The 13,969-nt window shown below is 44.8% G+C and overlaps 1 protein-coding gene across 1 annotated transcript; it reads left to right on the forward strand.

Annotated features, from left to right (window-relative positions):
• Nucleotides 1-1,629: 1,629 nt before the first annotated feature.
• On the forward strand, nucleotides 1,630-11,776 carry minar1 (membrane integral NOTCH2 associated receptor 1). The gene is made up of 4 exons (XM_067249540.1): nucleotides 1,630-2,439; nucleotides 2,725-4,254; nucleotides 8,405-8,668; nucleotides 11,579-11,776. Exons 1-4 carry the CDS (start codon nucleotides 1,630-1,632, stop codon nucleotides 11,774-11,776), a joined length of 2,802 nt encoding a protein of 933 aa, XP_067105641.1.
• The last annotated feature ends 2,193 nt before the right edge of the window (nucleotides 11,777-13,969 follow it).

Below are 13,969 nucleotides of genomic sequence, written 5' to 3' on the forward strand. Positions count from 1 at the left end.
TCCCTTCTACACACATCTCTAGCCTGACACTCCAGCGCCGAGACACCTGACTGTGCTCCCCTCACAGCCCCAATTAACGCCTGCTTAGTCAGCCGGAAAACTAATAGCTCTAAATTTAGCACACCTTATTACTTTAAAACTATTTGTTCACAGCGACTGTGTTGCGTGGTCTGGTGATGAGTGAGGGGTTGCAATGGTCTCACCGCAAACGCTGACAGCGGCAACAACTTCAGGATAGTCTTCAATTTGTGGCCAATGGTTTGGGTGTGAGATCATGAAAGATTGGAATATAGTAGGGGCTGGTATTTCAAGGAAAAAGGGGGCATAGAAAATGTGGATTCCACCAGAGCACAAAGTCGGCTGATTAAATAGCGTAATGAAGCAGGCTGTACTAGGTCTTTCATTTTCAAAATAGATTCCAGCCTATACGGTCATTAACTGTCGTACTTCTGACATGTACGATTAATCGTTTTAAATCCATTACGCGAATTAATAGCTCACATTTTTCGATCTTGTGCCGGGTTTTTACATATAAACTATTCCATATAGAACTGGACCTGCAACGAATCACTTGACTTTGCATTGACTGCAGTCCCATGAATTATCATGAATGCAGATTTAACAAAGCGAAAATGCTGAATAGTCTGCAATTTCAATAGCAAATAATATCATTTGTGCTTGGAATCATGATAAATACGAATTCCTTGGCGTATCTTCCTTTGCAGTTGATGTTATAGGTGTTATTACGTCATTCTAGGTGGAAACAAAGCAGCTTGGGTTCTTTTTCAGCACCAAGCGCGCGCCTCAGAACGCGGACAGCTTCGTTCCAACAGCTTTTGCGGACTGAGTATACTGAGTATAGGGAGAAAACCCGGGGGTATGGAATGATGTGAAGTACGAAGAGCTCGAGCTGTCAACACATTATGAAAATGGATTGATTTGAACGATGATATACGATAATATCGTTTGTCTTGAATAGCCTTTCCACATGGAATGTTTTTGTCTTTGGTATATTTTTTATGTCAGATGAATGTGTGCATGAACTTTACCGTAATGTTTCGGATTCTTTGATGCATAGACACTATTTTTGGACCCTTTCACGGATATCGTTTAACAGGACGGGACGCTAAGTGAGTTTATTTACCCCCATTGTTGATTGTTAGGACTGCGAGCGGGAGTGGTGCGGTTATAATGATTTTTCCTTTCTTTTTCTGAAGTAAGGGGGAATGTGAGGGTATGCGAGTGCTAATGAAATACTCAAGTGTGTGCTTATTAATGCTTGGAATAGCATTTGGTCCTTTTCGAAACCTGGGTGGACACAAAGAAAATATTATTTTTCCCAGTTTGTTTTACATATGTTAAAACATTTGGTGCCGGTTTCCTGTTTATTTTGAAAAAAACAGTGATGGAACTGTGTGTGTGTGTATAATGCATCTATTACCACACTGCTGTCTCCGAACACTGCAGCTGACGTGAATTCAATAACGGATTGTTCTTGTTTCTAAACAATGAAAAGAGAAGTTAGCACTTGCTTTGAACATTTAAATTTTTAATTGTGAGGAAACACAGCAATTGCCATTTTGTAAAGACCTGCACAGGTCTCACATCTGTTCTTTTCAGATAGGAGACATGGACCCCCTCCCAGAGTACTCCCTTTTCCTGGTGAGGATCCTGGAGGAGCTGGACAGCAAGCACCGCACCGTGTCCTACCAGGACCTGTGTAAGTCCCTGTGTGCCCGCTTCGACCTGGTCCACCTGGCCAAGCTGCGGAGCCTGCTCTTCTACACGGCCTGCCTGGACCCTGCCTTTCCCGCCACCCTGTTCAGGGACAAGATGCGCTGCTCCGTGGAAGACCAGCAGTCCAAGAAGCTGATGGTGGCGGCGGACATCGTCACCATGTTCAACCTCATCCAGATGAACGGGGGCATTGCCAAAGACAAGCTGCCCATGGGGCACAGACCCAAGTTCCACAAGAACCAGTCTTTCGAGTCATGTAGGTCAGACACAGAGGTTTATAAGTTCCAGGACTGCGAGAGGGGAGGGTACGACCACATGGACCATCCCAGGGGGGTGCATCACCACCTCCCCCTGCCCCAGAACACCCCCCCCTGTCCTACATCGGATTGCAACAACTGCCAGCAGTTCATCCCCACCTCCGACCCTAACTTCCTGTTGGGCGTCAACAAGGATTTGAAATGCAGAGCAGCATCGCTGGACAAGCTGCAGCATCTGCCTCAGTACTCCAGCGGCAGCCCTCCGTCACCGCCCTGCGGGATGCAGAGCACCTATTTTTCCATGGACATCGACAGTGAGTCCACCACAGACCAGGACTCTCTGCAGCACATCAACCATGCAGAGCCTTTTACCGTCCACTCCTGCATCCAGAAGAGAAACATCTTCAAGGAGGACTTTCACAACCTCCAAGCATTCTCTCCACAGGTCGGTATCTTAGTCCTCCACAGTCTAGTTTCACAATTACAGCATGTCATTGGTCAGGTTTGGAATTTACCAGTCAATTTAAATTTTACTTTGATCTTAAATGTATTATTTTAATTTGTACTGTACTGATGTATCTTATAAAAACATTGTAATATACTGTCTGTATGTAAGTTGTATGAATTTATACAATTCAACCACCAAGTTCAGTACATCTTATGAATTGATGTCTAGTAAATGCTCTGTTACAGTGTTTTAGCGCTTTATTAATGTAACATTATGATTTAGGTTGTTACCTCAGAGTCCAAACTTGCCAGTAAAGCCAGTGGAGGGTACCACCGGAGGGAACTCCACAAACCTACAACTTTCTTCAACCACAGCTTTGAGCTGCCCTACAGCAACCCCTATTTTGATCCCCCCCTCAGCTCACCCATCCAGGAGAAACGACGAGCAAAGCACGAGAGTCTGGATGACCTCCAAGCATCTACGTATTTTGGGCCAACAACAGTCTCTGAGTGTGTGAACACCCGGAGAGTCAGTAAACCTGGGAAGCAGCCATCTTGGCCGGTGAAGAGCCTGAGTCTGAACACAGAGGAAGGTCCTCCGGACTTCGAGAGGTCTTTTCTCAACAGCAAACCGCTGAAAGACAACTACCGCCATAACGTCAGTGTAATCAACAAAGACAATGAGCAGCATTTTCAGAACGCCAAGGAGAAGGTGACTGCCTCCCCCTCAGGGTTTGCGAAGAAAACCAATGGGCTGAAGAGCAAGGATGTAGCCTCTATGGGGTGTGGGCCAGACCGAGTTGTGGAGAAAAGAGAGTTGGGGAAAAGGTTCAGAGACAAAACTACCCACAGCACCTCTTTCCAGGGAAGCAACATAGACTGCTCATCCAGTATTGGAACCCAGACAGAGCAGGCAGAGCAGAGGAAACTGAAAGAGTACGCGTCTAGAAATGCTAAGTATGGCGAGAGAGAAAGACACCCCTTCAAACAGTCAGATGAAGACTCAGAGATTGTTAGCGACGATATTAGCGATATATTCCGTTTCCTTGATGACATGAGTGTGTGTGACTCTCTGGGTATCATCCAGTCCTCCTGCTACAACAGTAACGGATCAATCTCTCAGTTGACGTTGAAGTCGGACGGCGACAGTTCTCCCGAACGCAACACAGTCAAACTGGCCAAGTCCAAGCTGGACCGACTGTTTAACTCCCTGGAGAGCACCGACGACGAGCTGAAGTCCAGCGTGTGTAAGCTGGTGATGAGGATCGGAGAAATCGAGAAGAAGCTGGAGTCTCTGTCAGGGGTGCGAGGGGAGATCTCCCAGGTGCTCTCCAAACTCAACAAGCTGGACGACAAGATCCAGGAGCCCGAGACCAATGGGAGGCCTGGGGACACAGCGTCTGCCTCGGGCTCCAACCCCACCCCAGACCACCTCCACCCCCACCAAGACCCCACCCTCTCCCCACATGTGTTCCAATGCCACACCACAGGCCACACCATCAAGGGGGACAGTGGCTCCGGGGAGTGGTGCTGCTCGGACGGCAGTAACAGCGAGAGCCTGCGGGTGAAAGCCCTGAAGAAGAGTATGTTCACCCGGAGGTCCTCGCGCTCGCTCAACGAGGAGAACAGCGCCACAGAGTCAAAGGTCGCCAGCATCACCAATTCCCCGCGCGACTGGAGGACAGTGTCATATTCTAACCACCCCGGAGACGAGTGCAAAGAAAAGGACCGTAACAGGGACCATGACAGGGAAAGGGACAGGGAGCGGGACAGAGACAGAGACAACAAGGACAGACACAGGAAAGCCAAAGAGGTAAGAACCATAGATCATTATCCTGGTGTACATCTTTGTTTACTCACATAGGTAGCTGCAATACTGTAGGTAACATAACAGTCATAGAACTGCTGAATGTACGTTAGTATATCTATTAGTTGAGTATTCAGATCCCAAAAAAGAAACAAATTAGCTGTACGTATATATATAACGCTGTGGGAGACGTCTGGCTGATGAGGCTATACACATGTTTGTATAATACTCCAATCCTAATCTCCTCTCTCATCTCTTACATGGAATTAGATGATCTGACACTCCATAGTCAGTGTACATGTAGGAACATCTGCATATTCAACAGAGGTGATTAAGCTGGGTTCTGATCAAGAGCACACCAACAATTGGATCTGTTTTTTAGTTTGACTTCAAAGAGGAACAAGCATGAATGAATGAATGGAGTCAGTAAGAGTTATTCAGGCAGACGACTCTGGATGTAAAGGATTTGTCTTACTGGGCTTGTCGAAGCTTGGCCGATGCCCCCCCGAGGTGCCTGGGTAGCCAACGAGGAGTTTGAGAGTAAAGGAGGAGATGGGGAGCGAGTGGGATGCAAAAGTAGAGACGAGTGAGTGGCTATCATAGCAAGTTTGTATTCATAGTAGGCTACTGACTAGCCTGCCTTACACATTATATTAGCTGATGAGTAGACAAGGTGGCAGAAGGAAGTTGGGACATGGTCTTCTCCTCCTGAACCTCAGTCTAACTCCATTATGTCAGTAATTACACACCCATCGTCTCAGCGCTTCCCTTCAACAACACAGCAGCACAGAGCACAGATGCTCCAGTTATGACCACTGATGGTGACCCTACTGAGCAGTTGACTTTATACCAATCCTTTATCACAGTCGAGTTCACAAAGACCATTTACACTGAAAGGGGATATCAATGTTGACGGATCAGGAAGAGAGAGATGTGACGGACTCGGGATGGATCTCCAGCCTCAAGGTGTTTAGATGCTTTCAGGTTCGAGCTCTCTTCCATTCATCAGCACCTGTCAGGACAGAGGCAGCCCTGCAGTGGTGCCACGCAGAAAACAGCCCCCACAGAGAGTCAGGGTGCTGAGGACATCAGCATCAGAGACATTTTTGTCTTTCTTTGTTAAGTACTTGGTGAAAACCGGTCACTCCCCAGCAACCATGTTCTTCAATTTTCTAGTCACATGACTGACGTGTTAATTGTGTTCTTCCCCTCCTACCAGGCCTTGCCCACCTCTGGGCAGACAGGCTCTTAAACAGGGGAGTTGAAATGCCAGTCCATCTTGTCAGGTGTTGCAGACCAGTGATTCCCAGTGACCTTTCCTTGGGAAGCTAAATGGAGCGCATGTTATCTGAAATGGGTCTTGACCCGAGAGCTGTGTAAGCACCTCTCAGAGCATGGCATGGCTAGCATGGCCCCTCCATATCAATTAGTGTGTGTGTTTGCTTGTGTGTCTGCCTGACCAGGACTGATTATGGTCTGTGAAGGGTGTCATTCAGTAATGGCTGCCTCTCTTTATGTATTATCTTGATGCATATACAGTACTGGGTTTTAACCCCAATACCAGTCTTACTGGTTGTGAAATTTCCAGTAGTTAGTCAATGCATACTACTAGAAAATCAGAGAGAGCTATCTAAAGGTTCTAAGACTTCCAACCATATGTTATATTGCATATGCAAATCTAGCTACTAACTAGCATTTAATCCAAACCTTTTATTTAATCCAAGATAATTTGACCAATTTACCACCCTACCATCCCATCAACATCAATTATTGGCTTTCTGCTCGAGACAAATCCTCACAGAAACATTCATCTTCTACTCTCTTTCTCTCGCTTACTACTCTCTCTGTCAATCTATCTCTCAGGGTTCTTCTCTCTCTCAATGTCTACATTAATTTACTCCCTCCCTCTTCGCCCTCTGTCTCTCTCTCTCTCTCTTCCTCCTATCTATTTTCTGTTCCCCACGTTCTCCTCTCCTCAGGTCTATTGGCACGGAGCCAAGATGGATGTCAGCCAGTTTCTTCTGATTCAGTTCCCCGCCATTTGGGGATGTGGGTGTAGACCTTGCACACAGAGCTGCCATATACCCAACTCTGTCATTTGTGGACGTATAGAACCCATATATACAGAGCTGCCATACAATCAACTCAGCCATATCATTGTTACTGCCTTCTGGAGTCCCCAGACAGCCATTGCTTCTGTGAAATGCTCGCCTGAGGTGGACGTTACTATGAAATGTTGACTTGCAGTGAGTGGTAGAGTAGGAAATGACTAAAGGGAGTAAATAATGGAGTAATCTACATTAATGCTATTCTCTGGTCCTCCTGTAAAGGCATTGTCTTCAGTGTGGGTCTGTAAGTATCTAGGTAGAGACTGATCAATTTACCAATGCCCCTCATATCGTCAAATCTAATTCTATTTGTGATCGCTAGCCCTTTTTACAATCAATGTCACCAAGGGCTTCACAAATGCCCACAGACCAACTGATGTCCAACCCTAACCCTTAGAGGTGATTAGGGATAACCCCCCTCCTTCTCATGTTCCAGCCCTCCCTCTCCTCTCTTCCTCAACCCAACCCTCCCTCTCATTTCCTGCTTGCCTATGCTTCTATATTCAAAGCCTGTGAATAGGAGTAAGAATAGCAGTAAGACAGGTGAGCCAGCAGGACAGACAGCCACAGGGGTGAGACAGGTGACAGGGGTGGGAAAGCTGTCATAACACATACGTGTATCAGTCTTGTCACAAACATCCTGAGCTGCCACGTGACTGTTTTGCATTTCTCAGTGCCAATGCTGAAAACAAGGAGTTGAAAAGGGTCTTAAGTGCAGTTGATTTATTCACAGATGCCACTGTGTTTACTAAAACAGTACACAGTAGACTACTCTGTAGTACCACTTCATGGACTCACTCTTAGATATATTTTCACAGCTAGCTAGTAGCTATTAACCTTAAATCATACTTCATATCCAACACAGAGATAAGCTTTATTTAAGAGTGTATAGATCTGCATGGAGGTGAGCGACACACATGGCTATGGCTTTCTCTCCCTAAAGATCACCAGTCCAGTTAACACAGGATGCAGATTGTGACATCAAAAAGATAGATTTCTCCAGATGGATGAGAATCTAGTGGAAATTGTAAGTTCACACATAAACACACGCACACTACCACCCTACTGCTACCACTGTATAGAGAGACAATTCAACTATGGCAGGATCAGATTTGTGTCACCTTCTCTGACCCTGGGGAGGCCTGCCACCATTGTTGGTTAAATGAATGTTTACTTCAACAGTCTTTCAAGGGCTGAGGAGAGCTGTGGTGAGCTCATAAAAATGTAATATTCATCTAAATTAATGTTCTTTTAACTGCCTGAAGATCAATGAGATCAATACACTAGGTTGTGGAATGTTGTTTATTTCTCCAACCAGAAGGAGTAGCTATTCACTTGAGGGGGAATCTAAATATAAGCTTTTTGGAATGGATCTAATTTGAGTCTGACCATTTTCTCTCTAATTAGTATTGAATAATGTACGTTTTTATGGTGCCAACGAAAATCTTGACAGTCTTGACAGTTTTTATCTTCTGTAAGGTTTCAATCTCCTCAGTTTAATAAAGTCATTTCCTCAGAGTAATTTACCAAATGGGGAGGTGTCGGATTTAGTAAAATAAGTGTTTATGCTTAGTCAACCAAATACATCTGTGCACCCTAATCATTACACAAAGAAAGCAACTTATGTTTCTTTTTCTTTCCGAAAATGACCAACTCTCATATTTCATCTCTCTCCTTGAGGGCATATATCATACAGCTGGCTTTTAAATATTAAAAACAAATATTTGTGCTTCATAACATGGCTTGTTGCTTACAGATGACCTAAGTTTCTGTTCTGTGGGGAGAAATAGTGTACGAGTATGTTTCTCATGTATTGGTCTGTAGGAGACACTGCAGCTGTAATGGCTGTGCCATGCTTTTCAGCCCGGATACTTGTACTCTATGGCTAAATAGGAATATCATGGTCCTCTGTTCACGCCCAGATGGGTCTCCTCTCAAACTACTGTCGGGTGTCTTTGAGCTACTACAAAGTCAACCACCACTGCAGCAGGACGTTACACGACTTAACATTTCCCCTCTAACCTTTGACCTCTCTGCCCCCTCCACAGTTGGAGCGTGAGCGTCAGTACGAGATCCCCCAGGCCCATCGCTCCTCCAAGCCCCCCAAGGACTCCTACCTGGTGGAGCAGGTGTTCTCCCCGCACCCCTTCCCACCCTCCGTCAAGTCTCACATGAAGGGGAGCCCCCTGTACACAGACCTGCGGCTGACCGGCCTGTCTGATGGCAAACGAGGACAGCCCTCCTGGACCATCGAGGAATTCAAACGCAACTCTGGAGAGAAGGGCAAGCAGCTCACAGCTCTGGACCTGCAGGTGAGGAGGGATATGGACTTGGTCTTGATGCCATCTCAAGCAGAACACACCACTTCTATGTCGGAATTAGTCTGTTTTAAAATATTAAAACGGGTGACGCTAGTTCTGCCGATGATGTTAGTCCAGGTGACAACGTTAGTTGTAGTGCTGATGTTAACCTTGGTGTTGATGCTAGCCCTTGTGTTGATGGAACATCTGGTGTAATGCTTGGCCTGGTGCTGCTATCTAGCCCTGCTAGTGGTGTTGCTAGTTAGCCCTGGTGGTCATGCTATTTACTCCTGCTTGGTGGTGTTGCGATGTCTGCTGCTAGTGTTGCAGTGGCTTGTGTGTCCAGCCTGGATCCTGGGGGAGTGGTAGCGAGGACTGCTGACACTGAGGCTTTCTTGTTAGCTTTTGCTTCCTCGTCGTTGCTTCCTGATCTTATCTGAGAGTATTTGTGTTGACCAGGTTTTCTATGTGCAATAACACTCTTTCTTGACAAAAGACTTGCTTGTAACGGAGCCACAGATATATTTACAGTGTCTGACCTTCAGTATTGGATGAAAGTCAAATTATTAGACACGGATTGTGTCGCACAGATCAAATTCTCGCCTATACTGTTCAGCAGTAACTGTTCTTTTATTTAGCAATTCTTATATCTTTTATGATAATCATTAAATAGCTTATGATATCAGTGTTAAATAGCTTTTGACTCACACCTCTGTTTGAGAATGCTAAACCACAGTGGAAGTGTTTCCACTGTTCTTTATAAATTCTTTATAAATGGAGTTCTAACCTTAAGATGAATAGTGTGAGGAGGAGGGGAGTAGGGGAGGAGTGGGGAGGAGGAGGGGAGGAGGAGGGGAGCCGACAAGAAAACATTTCTATATATTTCACAGGATGGCGAGACTGCTCCACTTACTGGGGCATCATAATAAGAATAGTACCCAACTGTCGATCACACTGGGAAAGACAGCGCTAGATAGAGTGAGGAGAGGTGAGTGAAAGGCAAAATAGGGAGATAGAGTGAGAAAGACACAAACAGAAATGCAATTTCTTCCTTTGCAATTTTATCCTTGTGTGCCGTACACAACAAGATAAGGAATTCAATAAACTAATTTTGCATTATTATGATTGAACTCCACTCCTCTGCAATAACACTCACAGTTAAAACAGTGGAGCCGCACTCAAGGATAAGTGACCCAATTAGAAGATGATTAGTGTGTCTATAAATGTTACATTGGGATGTTAAAGCCAGAATTCTGTGTGTTGGTGGAATAGCTGTCTTCTGAACCTACCTTCTTACAGATTTTCAAGTCTGTGAGGATGGGTAATACAGTAAGCACGCAGAGATAGCTGTGTTGAGTGACTCTAATCAGGCTGTAAACTAGTCATTATATTCCACATTAACTAATTGGGTCTGGCAAACCAAACAGTTTACTTTTGTAGATCAGAGACTGTTACACTGAATATTCAGTGTGCTACTTGCCTCCCATCAACAGCTCTCTACCTCCCTGCATCCCAGCTGGCTTGGCGTGGAGCCAATGACAGAAGCAGGGCCAACTTCACAGAGGCAAACAACCATGGCTGGTCACCTTCAAAAACATTGATTTCTAATTTTCTCATGATCAATTCAGAGAATTTTCGAAGTAGGCAATATAATTAACCTTGGATGTGTACCTCTTCCAAAGACACAGGATTACCATTTAATCCTCCAGCTACTAGACACGCAGACAGGCAGGGAAGGCAGGAGAAACGGTGGCCCTATTCAGAGGCATCACACAGAGAGAAAACAAACATGGAGGAACAGTGGAGGAAGAGAGAGACACGGCCCGGAGAATGTTTTGGTCCTTTTCTCAATAGATGATCATATTCTGGACAGTCTCGCACATCTGTTTCGGGTAATGAGTATGTCATTCCATAATTATTAGCCTAGTGCATTTCCTTAAACCAGCCTGCAATAGTCATGAATAGACATAAATAAACATTTCATTTTGTGTTGTTAATTTGTAATTACTCTGAATAGCCTGAACAGACAGCAGAGTGATTATAATTACAATCTACAGTATAGCATGTTCTATTTCTCCCTCTTCCCTTCTCTCTCTTTCTCTATCTCACTCCCCTCTCCCGCACCTCTCTCTCTTTTTATAACTCCATATCTCCATCCTTTCTTTCTTTCTGTCTGTCTTTCTCAGGAAAGGAAATGTGTCCCATGGCAGTGAGTCAGTGTGTTGCAGTGTTTGTCAGGCTGCCTGCTTGCTCATGCCTCCTAGGGGCTCAGTGGGAACCGAGCATCCACAAGGACAAGCATCCCAGTCGGCTGCCATCGATTGTTGCTCTCGCCGATCCTGTTTATCTGAGAATCCATTTAGGAGACAACAGAGGTCGGGGCTGGGGCTGAGGCCGAGGCCGAGGCCAGGCCTCGCTGTCACAACTGCCGTTGGTGCTGGCCTTCTGTTTCTATAGCCTAACCTGAACATCTGACCTCAGGGCAGGAGTGTGTGTGGCCTGTGGGCCTCCCAACATGCTGAGTGTCTCTGCACTTCTCATTACTGAGACTCTAACACAGCGAGAAAATTACGTCAAAGAGGACTAAGTTTGACATACTGTATGTCAAACTACTTACAGAGTAGTGAAAGGCAAGAGTATAGAAAACTCCCCAGGATTCCATGTATTTCTCTCTCCCTCTCTGTCTCTACTCTCCATTCCTCTCTCTCTTCCTCCCTATCTATCTGGATGAGGACAAAAAGCAGAATTATGGCTCTTTCCTCCCTCCGACTCTCCCATAACACATTTTTACTTTATGTAACAAATGTATCTGTTTGAGAGACACTCAACAACCCTCTGTTAATGTTTCCTATCTATCTCTCCTTTTAAGTTTTTTTCGGCCCTGCACTTTAATTCCCTCTTCTCTCCCTCTTCTTCTTTTAGACCCAGGAATCTCTGAACCCCAACAACCTGGAGTACTGGATGGAGGACATTTACACACCCGGATACGATTCGCTGCTCAAAAGGAAAGAGGCAGAGTTTCGCAGAGCTAAAGTGTGTAAGATTGGAGCTCTAATTGCTGCAGCAGCCTGCACGGTCATCCTGGTCATCGTGGTGCCCATATGCACCATGAAGACATGAAGCACAGGAGAGGCTGCTCTCAGCAGGACTCTCTAGTCATGCTCCTCTGTCCCCCACAAAGCAGCGAGGACACAGCCACACAGCATGGTCACACCTCCAACTGACCATGTGATAGGGTAGGCTATTTTGAAAGGTTGAAGCATATTTAAGTGTTTCAGACCCATGTTTTTCTTTATACGGTATTGGTTGTGTTAGAGAAGATGAACATGAAACATTCTTTGAATTCAGATGAAAGTCGTTTTTTTCTATATATCATTGCCTACTGTATAGTGAAATAATGTATTGACTCTCAAGATGGCTATTGTACAGTAGCAATGTAAATGGCAAATACACAATGTATTTATTTTACAGTGATGATATCTTTCTTCGCGTAAAATGTTTCCCGAGGTTAAACATTTATTTGTTTGACTTTCCAGATGGGAGATGGTAAACTACATTACCATGGTTAATGGTTGACAACTGGATGTGTTTGGTAACCAGTGTATGATATTTTATTTTAGTATAATTGCAGTATAATGTATTTTAATGAGAGTTATTTTTTATGAATTATCTGGTAGAATGTGCTGAGTGCAAACAAGATTTATTTCTGTCATCGATAACAGGAGTTTTAATCTGTGGGTTTAATCAATGGGAACTAATTTTTCTATATAGAAACAATTGGAGGTACTAGTTAACCATAGTTGTATAATGGTACATAGAAATGTCCAAGTACAATACTGTAAAGTCAACTTGAATGTATTGGAAAATAACACCAAAAGATGGAGAAAATCTATGTTTCTTGCAAGGTATTGAATGTTTGTTTGCCTCACACTGTGTGACAACTAGCCAACAGCACGTTGCTGTTTATCTCAAATGCTGTTTCTTATTCTTTGCCTTCTAGGTCATTTATTCAGTGAATACTTGAAGTTTCCCTCCACAGTTGAGGAGCCCAGCTCACCAGGGAGGCGAGTGGTATTGGTTTAGTCAGCAGTATTGACTGGCCCACCCTGCAGGCTCACAAACCCCCACCCCCAAAACACACACAAACACACCTCATCCCTACCCAGCCATCATCTCCCAGAAGGCCTTAGCATAACTGAATGCAAACTGCCTACTTGCGGCCATGTCCCAGTATTTAGGATTAGCTTTCTTGTTTACTTGTATCTGCCTCCTTCATGACAACTGATGTAAGTGGGCAGGACAGATATTTGACACGGTCCAGGTGAATGATCTATTCTACCTATCCCTTTCCTCTCCAGATGTCTATTGTTTTATTGGTCTATATGAGTCTCTATAAAGATAAAAGTATCTGACGAGCAGCCATAGCCCTCGAGTCAGGATCGCTGGGATTAGACAGCGGTCTCACTTGCGTTGACAGGAAGGAGAAACCTCACCAGAGTGCAAGCTTTACAATAACGTCGCAACTCCTAGACTTGGTTCCACTTTTTACCTTCTTTTTCCTGAGCTTAGAATCTGTTAACACTGAAAGGATAGAAGCCCGAAGAGACCCTGACAAAGGACCAGGGAGAAGAACAGATTTCCCTGTTCACTGTACCAAGTCCTCAACTGTTGTAGTTACTGTTCAATGTAAACCAGGGGCTACAACGCCAAGTCAAGCCAGGCAAAGCCAAGTCCTCAAATCCTGTTGTTTGTCAGCTGATGTTTCTGTCTCTCTAGGGCATACTGGAGTGGACGCTTGTTGCACTGTTACCAACAGTAGGTGCTGTGTTATTGACTGGGTTAGTGTAATCTGACCAGGAGAGACCAGACAGTAGAGGATTTGCCAGCAGCGGGACTAGGAGCCTTGGCACCCTGGAGAGGTCTGTATATAGTGCAGGTTGGAGGCACATCATGTGGACAGGTGTTCATCTGGAATATAACTACAATAAAAGCTAACTGTTCTGACTGTTGCTATCTGTGTGACTGGAATCTCTTCACAAACAACTGGCTGGACTGGAACGAATGCAATTGGTACTTTACCAAACATATTTCACTTACTTTGATTATTGTTTTGAATTGAGTTCTGACACATTTCCAGTGTTGATTTCAGACAAGAGAGAGAGATAAGAGATGGGGACAGCATAGTGCAGCTGGCAACAAAAAGCTACAACGCAAAATATTTGTCCTAGAAATGATGTATTAACCTTTTTTTGTGATAGTTGCTGTTTTTCTGCCAGTGTCTAACAATCAACCAGGAAATGCCTGCCTAATCAG

Source organism: Osmerus mordax, chromosome 13, assembly GCF_038355195.1.
Source record: "Osmerus mordax isolate fOsmMor3 chromosome 13, fOsmMor3.pri, whole genome shotgun sequence".
Lineage (NCBI taxonomy): Eukaryota > Metazoa > Chordata > Actinopteri > Osmeriformes > Osmeridae > Osmerus > Osmerus mordax.